General features: G+C 47.6%; 2 protein-coding genes across 2 annotated transcripts in view; one reads left to right on the top strand and one right to left on the bottom strand.

Annotated features, from left to right (window-relative positions):
• LOC144171507 (alcohol dehydrogenase [acceptor]-like) overlaps nucleotides 1–931 on the top strand; it is a 61,982-nt gene extending 61,051 nt beyond the window's left edge. The window contains exon 12 of the mRNA XM_077700979.1: nucleotides 746–931. Within this exon, the coding sequence (XP_077557105.1) occupies nucleotides 746–872 (127 nt within the window). The 3' untranslated portion in view covers nucleotides 873–931. The remainder of the gene's footprint in view (nucleotides 1–745) is intronic.
• Nucleotides 932–7,208: 6,277 nt separating this feature from the next.
• Galphao (G protein alpha o subunit) overlaps nucleotides 7,209–24,441 on the bottom strand; it is a 130,052-nt gene continuing 112,819 nt past the window's right edge. Inside the window, exons 7-8 of the mRNA XM_077686345.1 lie at nucleotides 16,071–16,224; nucleotides 7,209–11,763 (exon numbers count right to left, since the gene is read on the bottom strand). Coding sequence (XP_077542471.1) covers nucleotides 11,576–11,763; nucleotides 16,071–16,224 — 342 coding nt within the window. The 3' untranslated portion in view covers nucleotides 7,209–11,575. The remainder of the gene's footprint in view (nucleotides 11,764–16,070; nucleotides 16,225–24,441) is intronic.

The raw sequence follows: 24,441 nt of genomic DNA on the forward strand, positions 1-24,441 counted from the left end.
TCGATCCACAAACTGAAAGTCGTCGCACGTTGGCTTGAGCTCTTCTTTTCACGAATTCCAGAAATATTCGCTCAAAAGTTCTGCTTTTTTTTGCCATCCTCCATTCGGTGTTTGGTCACGGCAGTTGTGACGCCACACTGGTAAGACCACCACGCGGCAGATGTCAGCACGTGTATTCTTGCGAGAAGTATTACTGAGAAAACCGCGCCCGCCGATGTTTGCATGACTACCGGAGGCAGCTGCGAGTGTGAGCCATAGTGGCTGCAAGTTTTGAAGCGGTCAACGGCTGTTTCATGAATGTAAATTAGAGTGCGCGCTTCTCTGTTGCGGCGCACTACAATGGCATGTTTCCGCACTATAATCGAGGACCTGCCCACATTGTGAGGTAATAAGGTTGGTTCAGCTTCACAACTATGAACCAGAGCCGCCAACAATCTATGCCGCCAGCAAAGCAAGGTCGGGGAATGTCAGTAACGTATATATACCACTAAAAACGTGATCTGCGCTGTAGCATTGCGCAAGGCAGAACGTCACGCTTTCACTGCGTAATACCACAGCGCAGACCGACCTATTGAGTCGAATCATATTCGTGACATTGCCATTCGCCAAATTTTTTGTATGGCTGCATGGGTTGGTCAATTTAGTGAGTTGCGGTGAAGCTGAGCCACAGGATTGACGTTCGAGCTGCAGATTTGCTTTTGAGACCACTATAAGGGCTGATATAACGCAGTCAATTTTGTTGCAGGGTTAAGGGCACAGAAAGGCTGCGCGTCGTGGACGCATCGGTCATTCCCTTTGCACTGTCAAGCACACCCCATGCAACCGTGCTTCTGTTGGCCGAACAAGCAGCGGAGATTATCAGCAGCTCCTAGTGGAGGCAAATCAACTCAACCTACGCAGCGGCTACAGGCACCTTACCGACCCTTTTTGTTAATAAAAGATTTGAAAAACAAATACAGCAAGTTATTAATAGTCTTAGTTGATGCATGTACAATGCACTTCGTTCGATTTAAGTTCAGGACTCAGAGGGAAAGGTTCAGTAGCCGCAATATTAACCTCTTGATACAAAGGAACCGATGACGAGCGTCATCAAAATGAGGTCATGGTTTCTCACTGTTTTAGTTACAAAAAATTGCTCTGCTCACCGAAATATTCATATGGCCCGAAATTTATTAAAGAAAAACAACGTTCTTTGGGTAAATAAACATAGCTTTCTTTTGCTAACTTTATTCCTCTATCCAACTGAGTGCGCGAGAAAATTAACGAGCCGGCAGTCGCTCATCTTCCAATCCGCTTTGCTTATCGCGTCAGCCCGAAAGCCTCTCTCTATTGCTATGTCCCATGCTAAGCACGCGCGCACCTTCAACATAAACTTCGTGCAATTGACCTGTTTTGGTAAACTTCTCGCGATGTTGCTTCACAAGAGTCATTATGTACACCAAATGAAAAAAACAATATCCCCTAGCCGCAAAGACAGACTTGAAAAGCACGAACCTACAGCCCAGCGGATAGTGTGAAAATCACGTGCGCGGTGAGTTTATATGTAGTATGCAAAGTCTTAAGTTTGATTCTTTCCTATTGGTTGTACTTGTTTTGTACTTGTACTTGTCTGATGTAGTTGTTTTTCCTAATTCACTTTTGTACTTACATTTTCCCTGGCACAAAAAATTGAAGCAGACCTCATCCTTTTAACGCCGTTATCTACATAAATGCCATCAACATTGTATCGGTGGTGGTGAATATATATAATGGGTGACGTTTCCCCTACCTGACCACTGGAGATAGCAACCAATTTACCTCCAGTAAGCGAGTAGTGGTCACGAACTGTTACCACACGAGAAGAATGGCGCGTTGGCATCAAAAGGTGGTAACATCTTGGAGAGATAATGCTACTGATGCGTTAAGGTCGGCGCTAAAAGTGCGATTCCATCTGTGCCTCAGATTTGCGTTGACGAACTGAATTCACATCCTTCAACCTCCACCTCCCCTCCAACCACCCGTCCCTCTACTCCTAAACTACCCTAACCCAATCTCTCTCTGCAAAGCGAGAAGCGCGACCCGCGGACAAGGAGAACAACCCAATGGATCAAGCGCGCCCCAACCTCCGATCCGCCCGAGCTTGGCAAGCGCAATCCTGAAGGATTCACACGGCGGGGCGCCATTTTCCCCTTCTGTCCAAGTTGAGTAATGGCCGGTAAGCTTCGCGCAAGTGAGCCGGCATCCACCATGCTGCCTGCTGGCCCTGTTCAGGCGCAGCGGCGTCCTCAACAGCGAGCGACGTATAAATGGCATTGCGAGAAACATAACGACAGAAAGAACGGAGCGTGAACTACACTCCATAAGGTCACTTTAGTGCTGTGCACGCACTGACAGTGCCCGAGGCTTCCCTCGACTCTTCGCCCTCCTCATTCCAGCCACGTTCCCCTACACCGACAGCACCAGACGAGCAGGAGAGAGCCACATGTATACCAATGCAGCAAGCGTGGATTTGTGTATTACATAGGAGCGTGGGGGAACGACTCGAGTTGGACATCGCCGCTGAGAGTAAGTCAGGAATATGCCACTGAATGTCACATTGCTCATTGTATAGGGTTAAGTGCTCCTTGTTTTCATCCATCCACTTTACGTCTCTTTGCACCAACCTGTAGCTAAATCCATGCCAATGCTCGGTCGAAATTATTCCGAATTGGATAGGATACAACCCCGCAATGATCTCGTATAGATTACCCTAACCATGATACGATGGAAGATATGTAACGTAAACATTTATCAATGCAAACTAAACTATATTCATTTGTAATTTTATTGTCTGTTCACCAACGGTACGCACCAAATTCACCAAACACACAGCACGATTCGCCACCCAGGTGTTTTAGAACTCGTTACATGCTAGCCACTAGGGTGCAGATTTACTTTCCCTGCTTTTGAAAGAAACCTTCTTTCATTTCACCCGCAGTGGTAGAATCCCAATGGCGATTCACCGAATCAACACAGTTGGCTAATTTAAGCTTTTTGCTTTTCCAAAGCTGGTTTCTTATTTGTTTATTTGTTTTACCATGTCTTGCCTAATATGTTTTCCTCTGGCTCTGGACTGTGAAACGACTTTCTGTATTTTGTATCATGATGAATTTGGTTTTGAATGAATAAATTATACACGAATTCGGAACATCGGAGACTTCTGTTAAGAAATAAGAGGACATCACACAAAATATTTCACGAGTAAGGACATTTTGTGATTGGTTCCACCTTGTCTGGTCACAATTGCATGATCAGCGGTCTGAACTCCGTACAAGACACGTGCCAATCGCAAACCATCTTTACAAAGTAACAGTCTTGTGAGCCGGACACAACATTCTTTCTTGTGTGCATGGACGTGCTGAGCCCATAGTAATGTCACGTTAGCACGTTCCACATTTACCAGGGAAGCTGAATGGGCCAGGGTCCTCAAGAAACTAACGAAGACTACAGATACCCTCCCTAAGAATTGCAATATTCCTAGGCCGGACACGCGAAGCATTTTTGTGACATCACAGGCTACCGCTGAGCAGCACACTCCAAGACGTATTGATCCAAATAGCTTCGAGAATCCACCCTGTGATTACTCTGAATGCGCTTCTCATGATGGAAATTATTTAGCTTCTGTAGCAGTAAAGGCCGCAAGAAAGAATGGAATTGTTTAGAAATCCTGTAATGTAAGGTCAGTACCTACGTTTCAAAAAAATTCACAGAGTAATATGTCACCCCTCCCACTAAAACAAGTGCATAGTCTTGGCTCTCTTTGACCTTATACGCAGGTGCTACATTAAAAGGAGTATACTAGACTACTAAATCAAGTAAAGCGAACGTCTGTCTCATGTGTTAAAACTCACGTGGTAGCAGTCTTTCGGTGGGCTGAGCGTCGCACCGGATGAACGCAAAGCGACTACACAACGTCGCCCCTTTTCTTAGACATCCCCTTAAAGGGGCCATTAAGACAGCTCACAACTTTGTTTATGCAAAAGATTTGGTGTTTCATAGGGGCCATTCAGCCCTTGTCAGACAGCAAACGATGCTTTATTTGCGGTAATATTGAACAATTAAAGCCAAAATTTCAATTCTCCGGCTACATGGAATGTTTCGTGACGTTAGCAAAGATGTATTAGAGGGAGATACCTAAAACGGACAGTTAGTAGGATGACTCCATGCAATAGAATCGCACGAGGCATTGAAAATACGCTTAGTTACCGTCGGCCTTCCTAGGTGGCGCAGCGATGCCACTGTCTAAGGCCCCAAAAGGCTGTTTTAGGGCCTTAGGCATTAGCTCCGCCAGGCACCGCTTCAATGCTCCGTTTATTTCTGACTGGACTTGTACGCGCCGTGTCTTTTTACGGTTAATGACTATCGTTTCGTGAAACATAGAGTGTGACTCGACAAACAGGGTCACGTAAGTGGCAGTGTCGCTCATGCCAGTTTGCTCGTGTCGTGTGAGACATGCGCAACGCACCCGAAAAATGTCTGCAGGACGGCAGTGCTTCGTGGCGCCGACAACGGGTAGTTTCGCATGCGGTGCGTGTGTGTGTATAGGTGTTCATTCGAAACTTTTATTATTGAAGACGGCAGTCTGTTTTCGGCTAATTAAACCTGAACATTATGGTCCGTCTATCTGTATGTCGGTCTGTCCGTCCGTACCTAGATTCAGCCATCCGGCCAAAGACTAAATGAATTCTTGAATGAGGAGTTTATGTAGCCAACACCCTTCCGAACTATAAATCCGGCAACATACTTCATACTTGTCAACATTATTCAACAAAAAAATTGGGCCCATCTCCCCGCGAGGGGGACTCGAGTAAATGCGTCGCATAGGGGGTGGGTGTATTGCGTTAACGTTTAGTGTTTGGGGAGTTGGTGGTAGTGAATGCGTTGTATCAGCAGCTTCTTGACGTAGTTTGAATGAGTCAAGGATATAAGGCGCGTTCGTAGCCTTTGATTCTGTGTCGGTTTTGTGGCGCAGTGGGAAGAGCACCATGTACCTCGCGTTCCGCCCACAGGTAGTGAATGCGTTGTATCAGCAGCTTCTTGACGTAGTTTGAATGAGTCAAGGATATAAGGCGCGTTCGTAGCCTTTGATTCTGTGTCGGCTTTGTGGCGCAGTGGGAAGAGCACCATGTACCTTGCATTCCGCCCGCAGGGTCGTGGGATCGAAACCAGGCGCCGATAAGTATTACTTTTTTATATAGTGTAGGGGGAGGGGTGCGGACCTGTTGTAGAGAGCGAGGAGGGTAGCGTGATGCGGGAGAGGAGGAGTGGGGGAGAGTGCGCACCTGCGCGCTGAGCTGTTGCGGACGGACGGCGGACGCTACATGTGAGTTAAAGAAATGCTCTGCATTTAAAAGAAAACATTAGGCATAGCTGAGGCAAAACACCAATGCACAACCGGTACTGGCCGTGTTCTTTTAATTGAAAATAAGCGCGTGCTTGATATCTTTGATAGTAAATAAAAACTACTCGTTGGAAACAATATTCTGACGCAAACATACAAAAAGAGCTAGCGCAAACCGGGACCTTATGGTGGCGTTCGTTCAGAGTGTTCCAACTTTAACCATCACAAAAGGTTCCAGTAGATGGCGCGAGCAGTGGAACGCGGGCAAATTGAATTGACTCTAGAAAACCTCTACTCCGTGCTTATCGTGGGAAGATCGAAACGGAAAGGCAGACCATAAGAGAAAAGAGGCATTTGCGTGGCAAATACAGCAGAAAACTGTCGTCTTTCGGCGACATTTGCAGCGAAGCGAGCAGATACGCGGCCAGTTTATTAACCCCACCATTTTTACTGCTATAAAAAGAATATGCATGAAATTTCAAGCGTGTATAGTTCATTCTGCAGGCTTGTAACCCCTGTATATATATGCGTTTGATTTGGTCAATCTCAGCCAATCGCACAAGCGGGCCATAATGCGTCATAACTTCAGTGCGTGAAAGTAGCTGGTGAATCGCGTGGCTATTATCTGTTTTCCTCATTATGTAGCTTTTTTGAATGAAGTTTGCGTTAGATGTGGTGTGAGAGCTACTGCAACGAGACAATATTTCTAATCAACCGAAGTTACATTTTGTCTTCATGGCCCCTTTAACAGCTGCTTGTTGTAATGTGAGTGAGTGAGTGAGTGAGTGAGTGAGTGAGTGAGTGAGTGAGTGAGTGAGTGAGTGAGTGAGTGAGTGAGTGAGTGAGTGAGTGAGTGAGTGAGTGAGTGAGTGAGTGAGTGCCGAGCGTCGAGCAGCCCAAGCGTGAAAGAGCATCCAATACCCTGGTAGAAACAAAATCAAGCAAAAGACTGGAGCGCTCCACCACAGTAACGTCGCTGATTACGATTGTGGGAGCCCCCTTGGCCCCCATGCCTCGTTTGCACAAGTGGTTGGGCTTTGCCGGTCATGGGGGCGGTCATCTTGGAATGCGGCGTGGTCACATAAATGCTAGCTTACTCGCTGGCCGTGCTTGGCACGCCGTACCCACGACAGCACGTGACTTGAGAGCGAGGACGCCGGAGGACGAACCCTCATTGCTCTCCCACCGGCACCCTCTTTCCCGGTGGAACCTTCCTTTCCACCGAGCCTTGTTCGAGAAGCACGGATCATATTCGCCGGGTGTCGGCTGGGGTTTCTGTCGTTGTTGGTCGTATCAGGAGTCCCTAATCTCAAGGCTACGATGACAGGAGAACCCAGTTGGCCCCGCGGGACTCTGCTCGGAGATTCGGTCTGGGCCGGTCGTCGGGGGACCGTTCTTCGCGCGGCCGCGACGACAGATATCTGAGTCTGGGTCCCTGCTGCCAGAGCGAACGAAAGGAGCCTTTCTCCCTGCGAGCTACGTAGTGTTGTCTGGTATGTCCCCTGCATTTACCAGGAAATAAAGCCTCAACTTGTTGCTCGAAACGTAGTCTGTCTACCGTGCGTGAGTGCTCAAACACGTGCGTGAGTTTCGTATTCCGCTGGGGCTAGTGTACGGCTGGTAGTGCTTACTCCAGCGAAGCTAGTCGGGGCCCACTGTTATTGCGTGCTGCGTGCTGGAGCCACGAGCGGCTCCAGCACGCGCCACTCTTTGCAGTGTACAGGCAACCAACGTGTAACAGGCACCATCCCATATATAGGCACACGCTGATAGTTTGCGCTGAGGCCAGGAACGACTGCAGCGCGCTTCGTTCGTGCCCTCAAGGCCAGAATCAGCACATTACAAGGAACACACGACGAAGGAATTTTATTCATTGGCATAAAATTGCAGATACTGCATACACAACAAAAGGAAGAGAAACTGAAAACTTTCTTTCTGGTTTGCAGCCACCGCAAAAGAAATTGCTTGAATGTACTTTATTTCAACTGCTTACTCAAAAGGCTCGCTGACGTAGAGAAAAATTACAGATTGAAAACGACACGCCATATGGCTAAACCTCCTTGTATAGTAAAGTTCGTCGTACCCCCGATAGTCTGACTTACGAGAAAGACTGAAAAGATGAGGAGAAAAGAAGCGTCGGAGAGAATGTGACGCGCTGTAACACACGCACCCGGAAACATAACACGTAATAATAGTAAAAACAAGGCATCGAAGAAACTCAACAATGAACGCAGCCTTACCACGCCGCAATCCGGCACCTGGTCCCAAGAGCCTCCAGGGCTCAAATGGAACAACAAAACCGTCCGTTCGTCCGACCGGAAATTAACAACAACAACAACAAAACCAACAACTGAAACAACCAAGTGCATCGCCAAGGGTGTAGTCACAAGCCCTGGATAGTCTCTGGTCACAAACCATTTCTTGTCGCTGAACAGGCACTTGGAGACGCTACGGCCTTAAAAGCAACGTTTACTCGGGCAACAGGAGGGGTGCGCTGCCCCAGCGTGGCGCCGTGGAAGCGACCCTCTTGTGACGTATCCACTGTGACTGCTTTTCCTGCGACCGTGAAGGGGCTCGCGGAAAAGGAAACAATGTCCACGACGCCGACCCAGCGAATGGGGTTTTCGTGGTGTCAAGATGAACTGCTCCATGGACCTCGCACGCGCCCGGCGCATAAAACTCTCTGCGTGGATGCGTGTGAAGGCCACAGCCGCGATTCGCTGGGTCGCTGCCACCAGCGCCATTTTCTGATCCTATGTGCCATTTGCCGGGCTTCATTTAATTCTTGAGGTTCAACATCAGGCAATGATCCGATATCAAGTGCTCCACGACCTTTTCGGGGATCCTATTTCGTTGGTTATATGAATCGAAGGTATTTAAATGTCGCCTCGCATATAGAATCGAAGGTGCTATAATGTTGCCTACCACGAGCAACACCCTGTCTCATAAGTAAACGTGCTGATTAATCGTCTAAAGAAGAATTGATTGAAGCAGAACTTAAAACGTACGCAGCAAAAGCGTGGTGTAGGTTAACTTTAGATTTATGCATAACGTGCTACTCAGTGAAACCACGCAATGTGGACCGGCGTGAATGAGAACCATCATACGATTAGCTTTTATTCAATTCATTCCACGGTTTATAATGAAGGTCCTATTTCAGATTTTTTGTACTCGTGCCATTCAGATATTTCTCGCAATTGTGTTTCCACTAAAGAACGCCTTTATATCGACGTGTGCCTAGCGCTCTTCCGTTTGTTACAAACACATACAGCTGTCACACATTCCGAAGTTATCTGGCTGAAGGTTGAGGCGATATCCTTACACAGAGAGTCAGCATCCATGACACATCTACATTTCGAATGCCGCATTCGATCAGGCAATTGCAGTTGCACTCGGTGGCACCCCTGTTACAGTGGCGCCAGCAGCTGGCGAGAGGACGACGTACGGTATACAGTGTTCGCCCCTCTGCCCAGGTTCGAAGCTAGGTGCGCTATCCCGAAAAGAGAGCTGCTGCTGGTGGAAGCGTCAAAAAGGCCATCGCTGGCGCGGTCTGACGGCGGTCAGGGAAAATACTGTATTCAAACCATCGCAAGAGCAAAACGTTAGAGCTGAGCGATTTAGAGTCCGCGGACAAACGTTTGACGAGGCCGCTGTTGGTCGTCAACAGGCCGCTCGAGGAAGGTGGCCACGCGCCCAAGCGCTCCGGCTTCGTCGCCTGCCACAGCTCGTAGTGCGAAGGTGGCCTGGCAGAAGCGAGATATGCAGCGTACGGACCAGAGGTGATCTAGGGACTGTGACCGTCACATTCCCAAAGAAAACAAAGCAATGCAATTGAAGCCGTCGACATCCACATGTGAGGCGTGTTGAGAGTAAAGCGTGAGCGCCTGAATATGCAAATGGCGCGGCATGACCCCGACGGTACGAGGAATGTGTCTGTTGTGCCGAAGTTGCCAGAGAACAGAAGAGAGAGTGATGCGTGTGCCCGGGGCGGTTTCACACGGCCCGCCCAGGCGCCCTGATGTTTCGCCTGCTGGGCTCGGACAGTTTTCGCAAAGCGTCGCTCCATCGCGCACGTCCTCCGCGCAGCCTGCACAAGGGCGCTAAGCTCCGAGAGCCCACTCGGCAGCCGATGGGTAGTTGTGTAAAACCTCCCTACAAGCACAGCGATTGGAAATGCTTCATCCAGCAACAGTAGAGGCCGAAATCAGTCATGAATTTTTGGGCTTCCTGTAGGCCATCCTGCACGATGGCCTTGTGTTCGCGAGCATTTTGGCCACCGCTTCTCCGTCAATTGGCGGGGATACCGCGGCGATTCTCCTTGCAGGGCTTTCGGCGAACATTTGGAAGAGCGAATTGCAAACGGTTACGAACGACGCCGGAGTCGCTCAGAGTACCCTTTGCATAGCGACTAAGAAAAAAAGGAATGAACGAGTGCGACAGCGGGACATCCTGTGCTTGCCAGCCGGCACACGCGCCACAAGCTCCGGCTGTCGGTTTCAATCCCAGGCCAGGGTGGCACGGCGAAACTTGGCGGCGCGCCCGCTGCGGGGGCCACGGGCAGAGCGGTGGAGACGGCGCCGCAGTTCCGCTCGCCCATTCCGAGACCTGGCGAGAACGAAAGGTAAGGAGAAACAAGGCAGGCGATGAGGGTACCCTCATGACCAAAGCTCGAAACTAGTCACTGACTCTACGGAGGAAGATGGACCTCGAGCATAGACTGGGCCGCGAAGCCCAGCCACCGAAATACTGCTCTCGGGTTGGTGAGCCGGCGGGTTCTGGGAAGTCCAGGAGCCACCGCGTCACTGGCAGCTAATGTTGAGTACAGTACCTGAGCAATCGTCACTTCTCCGGGTGTCGTAGAGCAACATAAGAGTACGGGAGAACGGCCAAGACCCCGGCGGAGCAAACTTGCAACGAGAAATGAGATGCGCGTACAGAGCACGTGTGGGGGCAAACTCCGAGCGCCGCCGAGTCGTGCGTCGGCAGCTCTCGTGCGGGGCTAGCTTTTTGAACTTGAACCACTTTGAATGACTACGCGGACGAAAGGACCCGAGTCCTCTCCGAGACAACTGAAGGGAAAAGAGGGGTGCCCGTGAGCGGGCGGAAAGCAGCAGGCGTACCAAGGGCAAAGCAGAATGTCACCTTCGGGTCTCCTCATAGCCGTTAGGTACGGGAGCTGGGTGGGGAGGGCGTCAAAGAACACGCGTCACTTTTTATTGAGTAAGCACTCTCAAAACAGGACTGAAACAGGCTTGCTTCCTGCACTCTCACACGGTACACTTATTATAGTATAGAATTATGTATATATTTATAGTCTCACCTTCTCCGCGTAACCTACTGCGAAAGAGGCGACATCCCCCCCTTCTCTCCGAGTCGTCGCGGCCCCGCGTCCCTTCGTTCCCGCGAGGTAGGAGGGGAGGAGTTTTCCGTGTTGCCGCTGTTCCTTTTCCTTTTGTTCGTACCTCTCCCGAGGCGGGTTCACCCAGCGGCGGGACGCCGTGCTTTTAGAAAACGAAAGGCCGCCCCCCGTATATGATACACACCACTTTTGGGGGTCGTCGCCCTCCCGCCGCAGAGATGGCTGGCAGAGAAGCGCTGGTGTCTACCCGACTAGGCTATCTTGGCGGAGACGAAAGGAGTCCCGCGGCGAGCAGTCTTGTGCCGAGACGTTGCCACACGTACATATGTGTTTATATATACATACATATACGCTTATATATGTACATATATATAAATATACGCAACTATATGGATATATATGTGTACATATAACGCGGACCAAAATGTCCCAAGGAGCTTCTTTTTTTGTGGTTTTTTTCCTCTCTCTCTTCTTCCTGGTACCTGTCTGCTGCGGGCGCGCGCCCAGAGAAACACGAGACGCAGTCGGGGTTGTCTCCTCGGGAAAGGAGGGCGGCGGCCCGCGAATGGAACAGCCTCGGCAACATGGTCGTCATCATCGTCGTCATCACCACCAACAGCAACAGTGGAAAAAGAAGGAGGCCCCTTGCGGAGAAAGCAAAAAGGTTGCATACCTTCCCGACCAGCGCGCAAAAAGGGGGAGAAACACATTCACGAGTCCTTAGTCCGCGGCGGCGGCCGGCCCATGTGGCGGCAGGAGTATCACGAAATGCAAGGGAAGGGAAATCGGCTGCTGTCGAGTGAGCAGGCTGAGTCGCCTCCAGTTCGCGTGAGGCACCTCGGCTGAGCCGGCGCTCTTCAGTAGAGTCCGCAGCCGCGCAGGTTGTTGGCAATGATGACATCCGTGACCGCGTCGAACACAAACTGGATGTTGGTCGTGTCCGTGGCACAGGTCATGTGGCAGTAGATCTCCTTGGTGGTGGATTTGTTCTTGGCTTCGAACTGCGCCTGGATGTAGGCGGCCGCCTCCCCGTACTCCTGGGCACCTGCGCAAGGCCAAAGGAGGAGGAGGCGCGCGTCAGCGACACCGCGTTCCCTCGCCACATCGGGGCGGGCAGCCGCCCGACGTGTGGCCCCGCCACAGCGTCCCGTAACCTTGCAACCACAGGACAGGCTATTTGTGACGAGGCGCAGGTGTTGACTTCACAGCTTGTAAGCAAACAGGTCGCTCTGTGAACACAACCGTGCAGCTGTCATCTGCTCCCCGCTTTCAACGTCGAAGGTCGAGATGGAAGCAGGCTGCACCATATGCGCACTGTTTGCCACCTTACGCTGTGCAACTTGAGTGCACAGTGCGCCGATTAAAACAGAGGACGTATTTTTCTATGACGTCATTGGGTCAGCATCTGCCCATGGTAAGTACTGTAACGAGGGCACAACGCATGAGGATTTTGCAACAGCTGCATAACCACTGGCCTTTCATTAAAGCAGGCTGAGACGGCCATATGTTCCTGAATAACGACTTGGGGGCAGAAATGGTCAACTCCGTTCTCATGAGGTCGATTTAAGCACCTCAAATAGAACACAACCTCATCACATTAGCTTAGGCTGAGGTCAGGGGCTACAGTCTGCTTACTGGGTGGAGCCAGAGGTTTATACCTCAGCATCAGCCAATGGTACTGACTTTGGAGCTGATGTTTAAATGAGGTTCAAAGTTAGCCCGACAACCTTTCTGGGCTGACACACCTACATCTATTCACGATTATTGTGGTGCTTTACGAAATGAACCGGAGTTGTATCAACTTTTACAAACGATATTTCTACTATTTTCTTCACTCGTGACTCGCGTATTTTAAGGAAAAGCGTGAAAAACACTGTAACAAAATGGAACACTGCTGTTTGCGTTTCTTCCCCTGTGTTTCTCGCGCTTCTTCCCGGAATGAGCCTCACCCAACTAGCCCCGATGTACATTTAATCAAGGGGTTTTTTTTAGGCCCACCGCTATTCGCCTTCTCTCTCATCTGCCAGAGCAACTGCCCCGTTAAACAATGGTGGCGAACCTGTACAGCGTTTAGAAAAAAAAAAAAAGTAGCGTGATATTCTAGAGTAATAAATTTGCCAGGTTACTTCTAACGGTCCCTGGTAAAAGGCAGAATATAATTTTAAGAATGTAAAGTGTCAGTTTCCTCGCCGTGAATTATATAATGTTTCCGAAACATAGGTATCCCATTCCGCAACAATAAAGCAGAAAGTCAGCGCACATTTGTTAGAGTCGTTTCAGTAGGTAATATCAATGAACTCCCTATACCGCTTGTTTCTGACCTTTCTGCCCTTACGACCCTGGAGGGGTGTGCTTCGCCACAATGCCGCCAAATCACTACGTCGAAGCGACTAAATTCGACGATCCCCAAGGCGACGCATACAATTTGGTTCATAATCTCCTCATTAGGTAATACTAAAGTATAGGACACAGTTTTAGTCTAACTGTGCAGGCTGTGTATCTTAATCGCCAAATCCAATCCGCTGGCCGCTGATGTTCCCACTGAGGTGCGTCATGGCAAAACAGACCAAAGGTTGGTATTGTTGTTTTCAAATTTTAGTGGACGTTTAATTTTGCAATAGTCTTCTTTTCCCTATTTCCAACAATCCAGAGAGCAGACTGGGTTTAGGAAAGGATACTCAACCATGGATCACGTTCATGCCGTTAATCAAGTTACAGAAAATTGCGCAGAATACACTAAACCTCTTTACATGGCATTTATAGACAACGAGAAACCGTTTGAATCTGTAGACAACGCTGCCGTGCTTGAAGCATTAAAAGACCAGGGAATAGAAGAGACTCACATACGACTTCTAGACGACATATATAAGGGATGTACAGGGAGCATAACACTTCAAAAGAAAAGCGATAAATTCCGGATCCAAAATGGAGTAAGACAGGGCGATAGCACCTCACCAAAACTGTTCACAGCATGTCTAGAGGGGTGTTCAGAAAGCTTGACTGGGAAAACATAGGATTAACGATAAATGGAGAATACTTGAGCTATTTCAGGTTTGCAGACGACAAAGTTTTGCTGAGTGAGACTGCAGAACCCCTGCGAAAAATTCTTTAGACTTAGTATGGTTGAATACTTCAAACAGCGCTAACACGACGGCGACAAAGAAAGAAGGAGAAACAACAGGAGCTACGTTTGCCCTTCTTTCTTCGTCCCCGTCGTGTTAGCGCTGTTCGAAGTATGCAAACGGAAAGCAGGGCCGTGGGGCTAAAAATAAATATAAATAAATCTAAAGTAATAAGGAATAAGCATGCCGAAAGCGCCCTCTTCAGCTTAGGAAACGAAGCGCTAGAAGGAGTAAAAGAATATAACTACCTCGGGCAGATGTTTAGTGCTTACCCCAACCACGAGAGAGAAATCCGGCGCAGAATAGGTATGGACTGGGGAGCACTCGGCAAACGCTACCAAATAATGAAAAGAAAGCTACCTCTATCACTCAAAAGAAAAGTATACAGCTAGTGCATACTGCCGGTGATGACATGCGGAGCTGAAACGTGGTGCCTTACTAAACAACTTAGGCCGGCTCAACGGGCCATCGAAGGAATAATGATAGGAGTAACACTTAGGGACAGCAAAAGAGCTTCCTGGATGAGGGAACCAACTCGAGTAGATGATATCATAGTTGAAATAAAGAATAAGAAACGGGCTTAAGCTGGCCAAGTAGTGAGACGAACCGACGACCAGTGGACACAAAGGGTAACAGAGTGGATACCAAGAGAGGGTTCTAGAAGGAGAGGGAGGCCAGTAACACGATGGAGGGATGAAATAAGGAAATTCTGGGGAAAACAGTGGACTCGAGCAGCGCAAGACAGGAGTGGCTGGAGGTCAATGGAGAGGCCTTCGTCTTGCCGCCGATCTGAGTACGCAGTTGATGATGATGATGGTGATGGTTTTTTTACAGGTTGCTCCGAAAAATGACAGGGTAGGTAGAGCATCGTTCTCTGTTGGGTTCCCTTGCTACACTACCACCTAAAGATGCTTTAGCGCCCCCTGGCTCACCGAAATGCGCCTGGATGAGTAATTGCTGCCACTAATGGAGTGGCCTGGTTAACGGACGTTTGCACGCGTACCATTTTTAAAATACATTTTTCGTGCGATGCGGAGCACCATGCTCCCATTGAGTAACGTCACGCCCTCATCCTTGAGATTTCTTGAGTAACGCAGTACGCTGGGTCTCGTCATTCGTGAAAATGGCGCAGCGAGGGCTATTCGGGTTCATTGCGGCGAAGGATGCCTATGAGAGGGTTTCAGACTGCACACAGGGTGATATATCCCAAGGGCGTTGTCCAATGAGGCAATCAAGAGCACAAAATCACTCCCCGAGTCACGGAATGGCCGGCTAGCATGAAGTGCCCACGCACCGCAGGTACCCGGAGCGACTACTCTCGTTCACCCGCTGTAGGGGCGGGGAAGTGTGCATAAGGTATACCTCAACGTAGAGGGCCTCCACAGTCTTCGTCGATTTCACCAACCCTCTTGATAACAACTCATGCATATTCTTCACTACAGTGCTGCTCACTGACCAATTTATACTATTAAACACGCAATGTACGCGAATGGCGGCGTTAACCAGACGACTTGACTCGAACAAAAATGTCTACGCTGTGACATTTTGCAATGCAAGCATGGCGCTTTGCATTGTGTCACATCACAGTGCGGATTTTTTTTAGTCGAATCGAATGTCGGGCATCATTATTACCCTGCTTTGCTCCCTCGGGCGCAGCGCCACGATCGGTTATTCAGGTTCACTGTGGCAAAGCAAACCCGTTACTGGGTTTTCAAGGTAGTGATCAAAGACGTGTCAGCGGCAACCATACCAGTACAGCCAGCTGGAGCACACGGCGGTGACGGCGTGACTGCGTGCCACCATCAAGCAGGTTATATTTCGCGGAGTCACTACTGCTACTGCATTGCAAATTAAGCAACCGAGTTGGAAGAGCAACAGGCGGTTCCCTGTCTGGCTACAACGCGGAAATTTACTATGCCCTGGTTGCAGTTTTGCATTGCAAACTATTTTCGACAGGGCTTAGCCATTCCAAGTAATATGTGTAGAAAATTAGGTAATGTTGCCCCCGTTATTTGTCAATAAATAACGACGGTATTGCAATAAAAAAAGAAATTTTGGTGGGTGCTTAAGGCTGCACGATCGTGTTTTTCTTCAGCTGAAGGTGTTACACGGCGATTGCTTCTATAAAAATGCGCCTGAAGCAAACAGCTGGTCATGTGGCATACGTTGCTAAAAGTGCGTATGTTGCAACCACAAAGACGCAAGTCAGTTCCGAATGACCCAGTCTTACCTGTGTACTCTGGAAAGCATATGGTGAGTGGTGACTTTTTGATTTTCTCCTCGAAGAGGTCTTTTTTGTTGAGAAAAAGGATTATAGATGTGTCGGTGAACCATTTATTGTTGCAGATGGAGTCAAACAGCTTTAGGGATTCTTGCATGCGGTTCTGTAAATGGATAGAAAAACACGGGAAACTTAAAAACAGATCGAAGAAAAATCGCGAGGATGGCAATTGCAAATAACAGGTTCCAAGCCATTTTTATCCAAGGTCAACGCTCGCTCAGAACCTGGATGTAATGAAGATGCCGTGGTGAAGAATGGAAGATGTGGAGTAGAACACAGAGAAAATAGTCCGAAAAACAGCACGATTTTCTCTAAACCTTACGCACTGGTGTTTATTTAGATGATTCAGAAGCTAGCGGTATTCTACATTAGAAGTATTCACGTAAGTATTGAATAAGTAAGGTATTCTACTTTAGTCATTGAATGATAGTGTTGACGTCGCATGTTGTACTTGCAAAGTCACTCTTTAAAAAGAGGAAAACAATGAGGAGTAACAACTTGCTACGGCAACCTCCACCAGCAGTTATAAAATGGGGAGCCGCGTAAAATTTTTGAGTGGTGCACAAAGCTATCATCACAATGGGAATTTCCTTCCCAGAATCTTTTTATTCCTGTTTAAGGAGGGGATTTTGCCACAACTTGCGAAGTCTTCCGTCCTCTTTTGTGCAGCACGCGTTTAAAAAGTTGACTGTTTTGCCCGTCGTCTCAGCTGTGAAAAAAAGTCAATCACACAAGAATTGGGGAAAAGAAGTCTCCGAGCGGTGAAATTCGAGGCGCGAGATATTTTGAACACGCCAGCCGTCCACAAGGTCACCATCACATTTCCTACGTGGCGATCCCACCCCTATTGTCAGACCCGAAGTAAATGGTCCGCAGCACAGCCGTGGTTTGGAACCGCCACCATTAGACCATGTAGGTTTCGGGTGGTTTACCTAAAATATGATTCTTATCGAAGAAAGACGTCAACGGTGTCATAAGGACAGCATTATTAGAGTGTTATTTTCGATACGGATCCCTTGAAACGACATGACGTGCAAGAAACGTAATAAAACCACTCTACACAGCTAAAAATACAGCGGCTTACTCACGAAAAATCATATGCAGTAGACTCTCGTTAAGACGAAATCGGTAATGGTGAATTTCATGGTTAAGACGAACATCACTTTTGATCTCCTGTGACATGCGCAGTGCAAGAAACGCCCACTTTAGATGAATTTCTGGTAATACAGGCTAATTTCCATGGTCTTTTCAATTTCGCTTCAACGGGAGTGTACTCTAATTTAAACAGCGTAAAATAAATGTCATGCGTTGGTCTAATCACGTTCAATAAGATCCCGAATGTGAGGCTTCCATTTGAAAGCAACACATTTCGCAACACACAGCGACATTTCTTCGTCGTATGCTGTGAGGACTCATGATCATTCGCGGTGCAGCGCCTCGTTAGAAGATTTCAACACTGCGTCTTGCACGTTTCCGTGTGCGGTTGCCAATGGCACCCAAAGTTCGGCTGGTTTTGCAAGTGGCCGAGGACTTGCTGACAAAATACGGTGTGATTTCATTGCTTCATTACTTCTAACAGATTCATTCGGCTTCTCAAATTCGCGACAACAACGACGACTAAGGTACAGTTACACCAAATACAGGACACAGCGCTGTTACAGGAACAGTCTGCTATTAGTTAGCAAGCTAGCTTATTCAAACTACTTTCATTTTTGCAATGTCTGTCAAGAGTGATAAGCTACAGGTAGAAATTATTTCCACACTTAATTGACGTTGCTCTGAAGAAAAAAATGTGTCAAGTTTAACACTTTTAAATCTAGCTACCGCGAACGAAAGAAAATACTATGCGTATAGTGTGTGGTGAAAGTTTGCCTTCGCTTGAGATTTCGCAGCCTGACATCCAGATATTTACTGGATGATTGGATTCATCTTTTCGCTTGCGCTGATGGGCGCGTGCAGACTGCCCAGCCGGCGTGCCATCAATGGCGGTACTGAGGAACCAAGCACCCGCAAAGCAACTGGCGAAGTAGTACTTTAGTGTGCGTGCATCGTGCGTTCACTAGTCTTCCTTCCTACAAACTCTGTCAGTCCAGTGCTTTCATATATCAGCCATTTAACCATCCCCTAGCCACGTGGTTCGCTTGCGCTGAACGGCACCATAGAGTTTCATACTAATACATACTAGAGGGAAATCTGTCGCTGCAGTCGCGGGCCGCCGTGGGTGGCGCTATTGCCGCTAGCGACGTTCCTCGCCTAGTTGGCTTAGCTAGCCATATGGCTTTTTTTATGTCTCGAAGCCAAAATCAACCAAAAAGGGAAACATTTTTTCTTGTTCATTGTGCATGAAGCTTCTACATAATCACTGACAAATTAATCTATTTGTAGGTTCAATTTTACAATAACAAAGCAATTTTGATGAACCTTCTACAGCAATAGTGTCGGTTTTTCGCCGCCAGAGCCAACTTTTCAGCCTGTTCATGAGCCATGCCAAGGACAAGTGGAACGTGCCTGCCCGGTACATGAAGGAACGCTCGCTGAAGCGCGGGCTCCCCTAGACAGTGACGCCAGATTCCCCTCTAATGTATATTAGTATGAAACTCTATGAACCGCACACACAAACGGCCCAGCCACCGGTGGATGATAAGGTACACCCGAAGCAGCCATTTCGCCCTTCCCTAGTCACATAGTGCCGCAGCGGCGAAGCTGCGAGCAAGCGAAGAGATAACAAAGGCGCAGGTTGCGTAAAAAGGAAGACGCATGCTTCCGTGTTGGTGGCAAAAGGTCATTGCGACGCGATGAATGACCTTGAAAGATTAGTGTAGTAGAGCTTTCCCCCTAAAAATCGAATGAATCTTTCCTTCCCCCCCCGGGTGAAGGTAGTGAACACATCGAATATGTTAATGGCGGGGTTTCGCTCCGCCAGCGTCATTTTTTCCTTTTTTAAGGGCTTCTACTGACAGAGTGAATCGGGTGGATGCGGACTGCACACCGGAGGGGGGGGGGGTCTTCAACTGAGCTTTTTAAGGCTATTACATTGCCCTTCTCTAACTTTTTTACACACTCGTTTGATTAGAGGAATACGGTCATGCACGATAAAGTGATGAGTCGTTGTAGATGACCGTCAGGAAGTTGGAAAGCCAGCAAAGAAGCAGCGGCAGAACTCCCCAGAATATCGCGACAAGCTGAAGCTGTTTATGTGCGGCTAAAATATTGGGCAGCCTGACGCAAGTTGGATGCGCCTGCCGGGGATAGCCTTCCACAACGCCAGTAGCGCGGGTACGAGCATCTTACAGCTGGAGTGGAGCAGGATGTTGACTCGAGAACTGATTCGTTGCGTCGGCAGCAATTTTGGTGCAGTGAGCGCTAACTGCTAGTACTACCGTGTCCGCTGTCCTGACATCCCAAACGAAGCCTATAGCAAATGCTACGGCACGAAAAATAAACACGAAAACAGTTAGATGCGCCCTCAACAACTACTCAGAACGCCAAGACATCTGTCAAGGTACACTAAAATCCACCTTGGGGGTACGGAAGAGGAAATAAAAAAGTAAATATAAAATAAAATAAAAAGCCGTCCTTCAAGTCGCGCAGATGAGTCCGAATAGATGAACAGCGACCGACCTGAGCTCACCGTGAAGGGACAGCAGCTGGCGAGATGCATCTAAACTCTAGTCACGCACAAAGAAAACAGACACAGTGGCAACGAGAATGGCTAGCGACCTGACGTTCAGCCGGTTCCGGCATCAACAATCACAACTGGCGGCGAAGACGCAGGGATATTGCCGCATATTTTCTTATATAGTGTTCCAGCACGGACTAAACGTCAAGTGTTACGAGCTACACACGAACGGCTGGGGTGGTATCACGGGACACGGAAAACACTTGCGCTAAGGGCCGTAGAAACAGCCTCGTAGCCGGTGTACCCACTATAATGCTGGTTGTGGCACAGATGGGGACGACAAATCATGATTTACACCGACTGGACGGGCCCTATGCCAGAACTCTGAAACGATCAGCAGCGCGACGAATCATGCCGTAATAATTGCCAATGACGCAGGAACTTCGGAACTGCCCCGCCACGGGAGCATGGCGGCAACGGTGTCAACGAAAGTAACCTCTGGCGGTCGGGTTGGACGAACGAAGCACCGTTACATATTCAGGAAAACAAAGCAGGAACGCAAGGAAGCGACCATGCAGGGAGCGACCATGTCGGTAATAAAGAAATCATCACCGGAGACTCACAACAGCGCAGCCGAAGTCCTGAGTACTGCTGCGATAAACGGGTTTCAAAGAGCGCGCGTTCGAATTGGTTATAAAGGCGGCGAAAGAAACGCCTCCTACAGGTTAGTCAAGCAAACAATTCCGCTGTAGCCTCAATATGTGCAGTACCCGACAGTGTTTGTTAACGCTATGTGCCAACAAACTTTTTTGTCTCTCTGGGATTGTATGCCGAATAAATAGTTTCGTGAATATCTTCTTCTAACTAACTTGTTATTTCTTTCTGAAACGCATGGAAGGAATATTACTCTACGCTGCAGTGACCAACACTTGTGTACTAGAATGTCTTCCTCTTTATTGACATGATATTGGTGTGGTTCTCCGTAATTCGCTTGCTTGCTCTGCTCCGCGCGACTCCCGGACTTCAAAACACAAATTTGGACATCACAGTAAAAGTGTCCTCTAATTAATTTGCGTTTCATTTTCACTTGACTCTAATACTCTAAACCGGTTTAACAACACAAAGAAAAGACAATTCCGCCCAGCCAAACAATCAAACTCCAAGCACCAGTGGGAAAAATATCACGAGACTGAAAAAATTTACGAGTCATGATATCGGACGATAAGCGGACGTTTTCCTCGTCCACAATAGCAGGCATGCAACGCAAAAATCCGGAAAATTTATGCAACACCATAAACCCAACTCATGCTAAACCCGTTTCGTTAATGCATCAACAAAATGTCCCAATCCCGGAGTTCAAGGTCGCTGATACACTAAACTCTATGTTTTCTTCAGTGTTTACCGATTACCCTGACGATGTATTTCCAAGTGTGCCCGATGTATTTCCAAATGTACCCCCCCATGATTGCCCTGCTATGCTTAATGATTTCCAAATGTACCCCCCCATGATTTCTCTGCTATGCTTAATGTCGTCTTCAAACCAAATGGTATCATCCAAGTAATTGATTCCTTAAAAGTGACGTTATCAGCTGGCATTGACAGCATTAAATCTAACGTTTTAAACAGCACCGAACATTTCTCCTCTGCCATATTTTCGCACATCTTCCAGCAATCGCTGTCATCTGGAGTGGTGCCACGGGACTGGAAAGTTGGTAAGGTCATCCCAATACCCAAGAAATGTCCGTCATCCTAACCTGCAAACTACCGTCAAATATCACCCCACCGCAGGGCGAAGGCCTCTCCTATTGACTTCCAACAACTCCTGTCCTGCGCCGCTCGAGTCCACTGTTGGCCGCCGAATTTCCGAATTTCATCCCTCCGTCGTGTTATTGGCCTTGTCCACCGGTTGTCGGTTCATCCCACTGCATGGTCTGCCCAAGTCTATTATTTTCTTGATTTGAACTTTCTACTCTAGTTTGTTCTCTGATACAGGTATCTCTTTTCCAGTCCCTGAATGTTACTCCTAACATTATTCGCTCCATAACCTGTTGAGCCTACCTACGTTTGCTTTCCAATTGCTTAGTAAGGCCTCAAGTTTCAGCTCCGTATGCCATCACAGGCGGTATGCGCTGGTTGTAGATTTTCTTTTAAGTGACAGAGGCAGTTTGCTTTTCGTTATTTGGGAGCGCTTGCCGAGTGCCCCCCAGTCCATGCCTATTCTGCGCCAGATTTCTCTGTCTTGGTTAGGGTCAGCGCTAACCATCTGCCCGAGGTAGTCATATTCTTGTACGTCTTGTAGCACTACGTTTCCTAAAGTGTAGAGGGTGGTTACAACATGCTAATTGCTAATTACATTAGATTTATTCAGATTTATTTTTAGTCCCACGGCCATGCTTTTTTATTGTAGTTCCTCTATCATTTTGGCAGGTGTTCTGCACTCTCACTCATGTCGTTTGCAAACCTTAAATGACTCAAGTATTCTCCGTTTATTCTAAATCTTGTGTTCTTCTAGTCAAGCTTTCTGAATACCCCCTCCAGATATGCTGTCAACAGTTTTGGAGAGATAGCGTCTCCCAGTCTTACTCCCTTTTGGATGGGGAATTGATCGCTTTACTTGTGAAGTGTTTTCGTGCCTGTACATTGCTTATATGTGTCATCTAGAATTCTTATGTAGGTCTCTTCTATTCCCTGGTCCTTTAATACTTTTAGCCCGGCTGCGGTTTGTACTGAGTCAAACGCTCTCTCATAGTCTATTAATGCCATGCGTGTGCTGTAAAATAATGGAACACATAATCTATTCTCAAGCAGTCAAATTCCTCATCTCTGAACATTTTTTCCGTCCCAATCAGCACGGATTTCAGAAAGGCCTCTCCTGTGACACACAACTAGCGCTGGTTATTAACGACATCAGCTCAAGTATCGATAACAATATTCCGATAGATGCGCCTTTCCTAGATTTTAAAAAAGATTTCGATAAACGTTTCCCATAAACGCATTTTTGTTTTCAAACTTTTGCGCTTAAATGTTGACCCTCAGTGTTCTACAATCGATAAGAAATTTGTTGTCAAACCGGGAACAGTTCGTTTACTCCAATTAGGCGTCGTCATCCAGGCGTCCTGTCCTCTCAGGTGTACCTCAGGGTACGGTTCTCGGCCCCCTTCTATTTTTAATGCATGTTAACGACCTGCCTACCAATATATCGTCCAAAATCCGTTTATTAGCTGCGACTGAGAAATTTATCGTTTTATTAACCGCCCTAATGACTCCCAGATGCTCCAAAATGATCTAATAACTATTGAAACCTGGTGGAAAAATTGGCTCATGGCTCTGAACATTAGAAAAAACATCCGCTGTTTCTTTCCACCGCAGGAAATCCCATCCGCCTCCTACATACCTTTTTTTGGTCCAAAATATCCCCCGTGAATTCCTATAAATATTTAGGTGGTGAATTCCTATAAATAACACCAGATCTTACTTGGTCGTCCCACATAACAAAGATTTCTAACGAAGCAAACAAAGTTCTTGGATACCTTAGAAGAAACCTACGACTCCCTCCCCCTCCTGTTAAACTCTTATCATATATAACATTAGTTCGTCCGAAACAATACGCTTGCACCGTCTCGGACCCACATCACTCTAATCTATCCAAAACGTGAGAATCCGTCCATAACAAAGCAGCTAGGTTTATATATTCAGATTACTGGCGTCACAAAAGTGTTCAAGAACGAAGTTAAGAACGAATCCCATCTTCCCAACCTTGAATTGCGACGCAATGTCGCTAGACTAGTCCGTTTTCCTACATTCTTTCACTCATTACCCGACGCATATGTTGTCATGCCAGCGCATCACATATCCTCCCGCACTAGCCACGATAACACAGTTTATCCTGCGCATGTCCGTACAACTGCATCTCTTCGTCCTTTTTTGTTCAGGCAGCCGAGGATCGCAATGACTTTCCGCTCCACGTCGTGCACCACTCCAGTCCCATTCTGTTCAGAATGCACATCGAAGAAGCCCTGTACAAATGCCCACACCTAATGTAACACGTTTGCGAAGTATGTATGTATGTATGTATGTATGTATGTATGTATGTATGTATGTATGTATGTATGTATGTATGTATGTATGTATGTATGTATGTATGTATGTATGTATGTATGTATGTATGTATGTATGTATGTATGTATGTATGTATGTATGTATGTATGTATGTATGTATGTATGTATGTATGTATGTATGCATGCATGCATGCATGCATGCATGCATGCATGTATGTATGTATGTATGTACGTATGTATGTATGTGTGTATACATGCATGCATGCATGCATGTATGTATGTATGTATGTATGTATGTATGTATGTACAGGGTGTTGCGACGATAATTGGAACACATTAAAAAATTTTCCTGAGCAAACCGCCGCTCTGTTCGCGCTCAAACTTGCCACGAATTCGCAATTTGTGGTCTATTTTGTTTGATACCGGGAGCAGCGATGGTACTTACCTGTGTATTCTGAAAATAAATAAAAACGATTTTCGCCTATTGGAAAATGGCGGCTGATTTGGATGTGCGAGCCAGCGCAAGTTGATGTTGGAACGACGGAACCACCTGCAGAGTGAAACGCATGTTTGGGATTCACGTACGGGGCCAAATGGTGCAGCAGACGATCAGAAAATGCACCTAGAAATGAGCTAACAGAC

This window comes from Haemaphysalis longicornis, unplaced genomic scaffold (genome assembly GCF_048455015.1).
Source record: "Haemaphysalis longicornis isolate Haplotype H1 unplaced genomic scaffold, Haemaphysalis longicornis Haplotype H1 scaffold_1, whole genome shotgun sequence".
Classification (NCBI taxonomy): Eukaryota; Metazoa; Arthropoda; class Arachnida; order Ixodida; family Ixodidae; genus Haemaphysalis; species Haemaphysalis longicornis.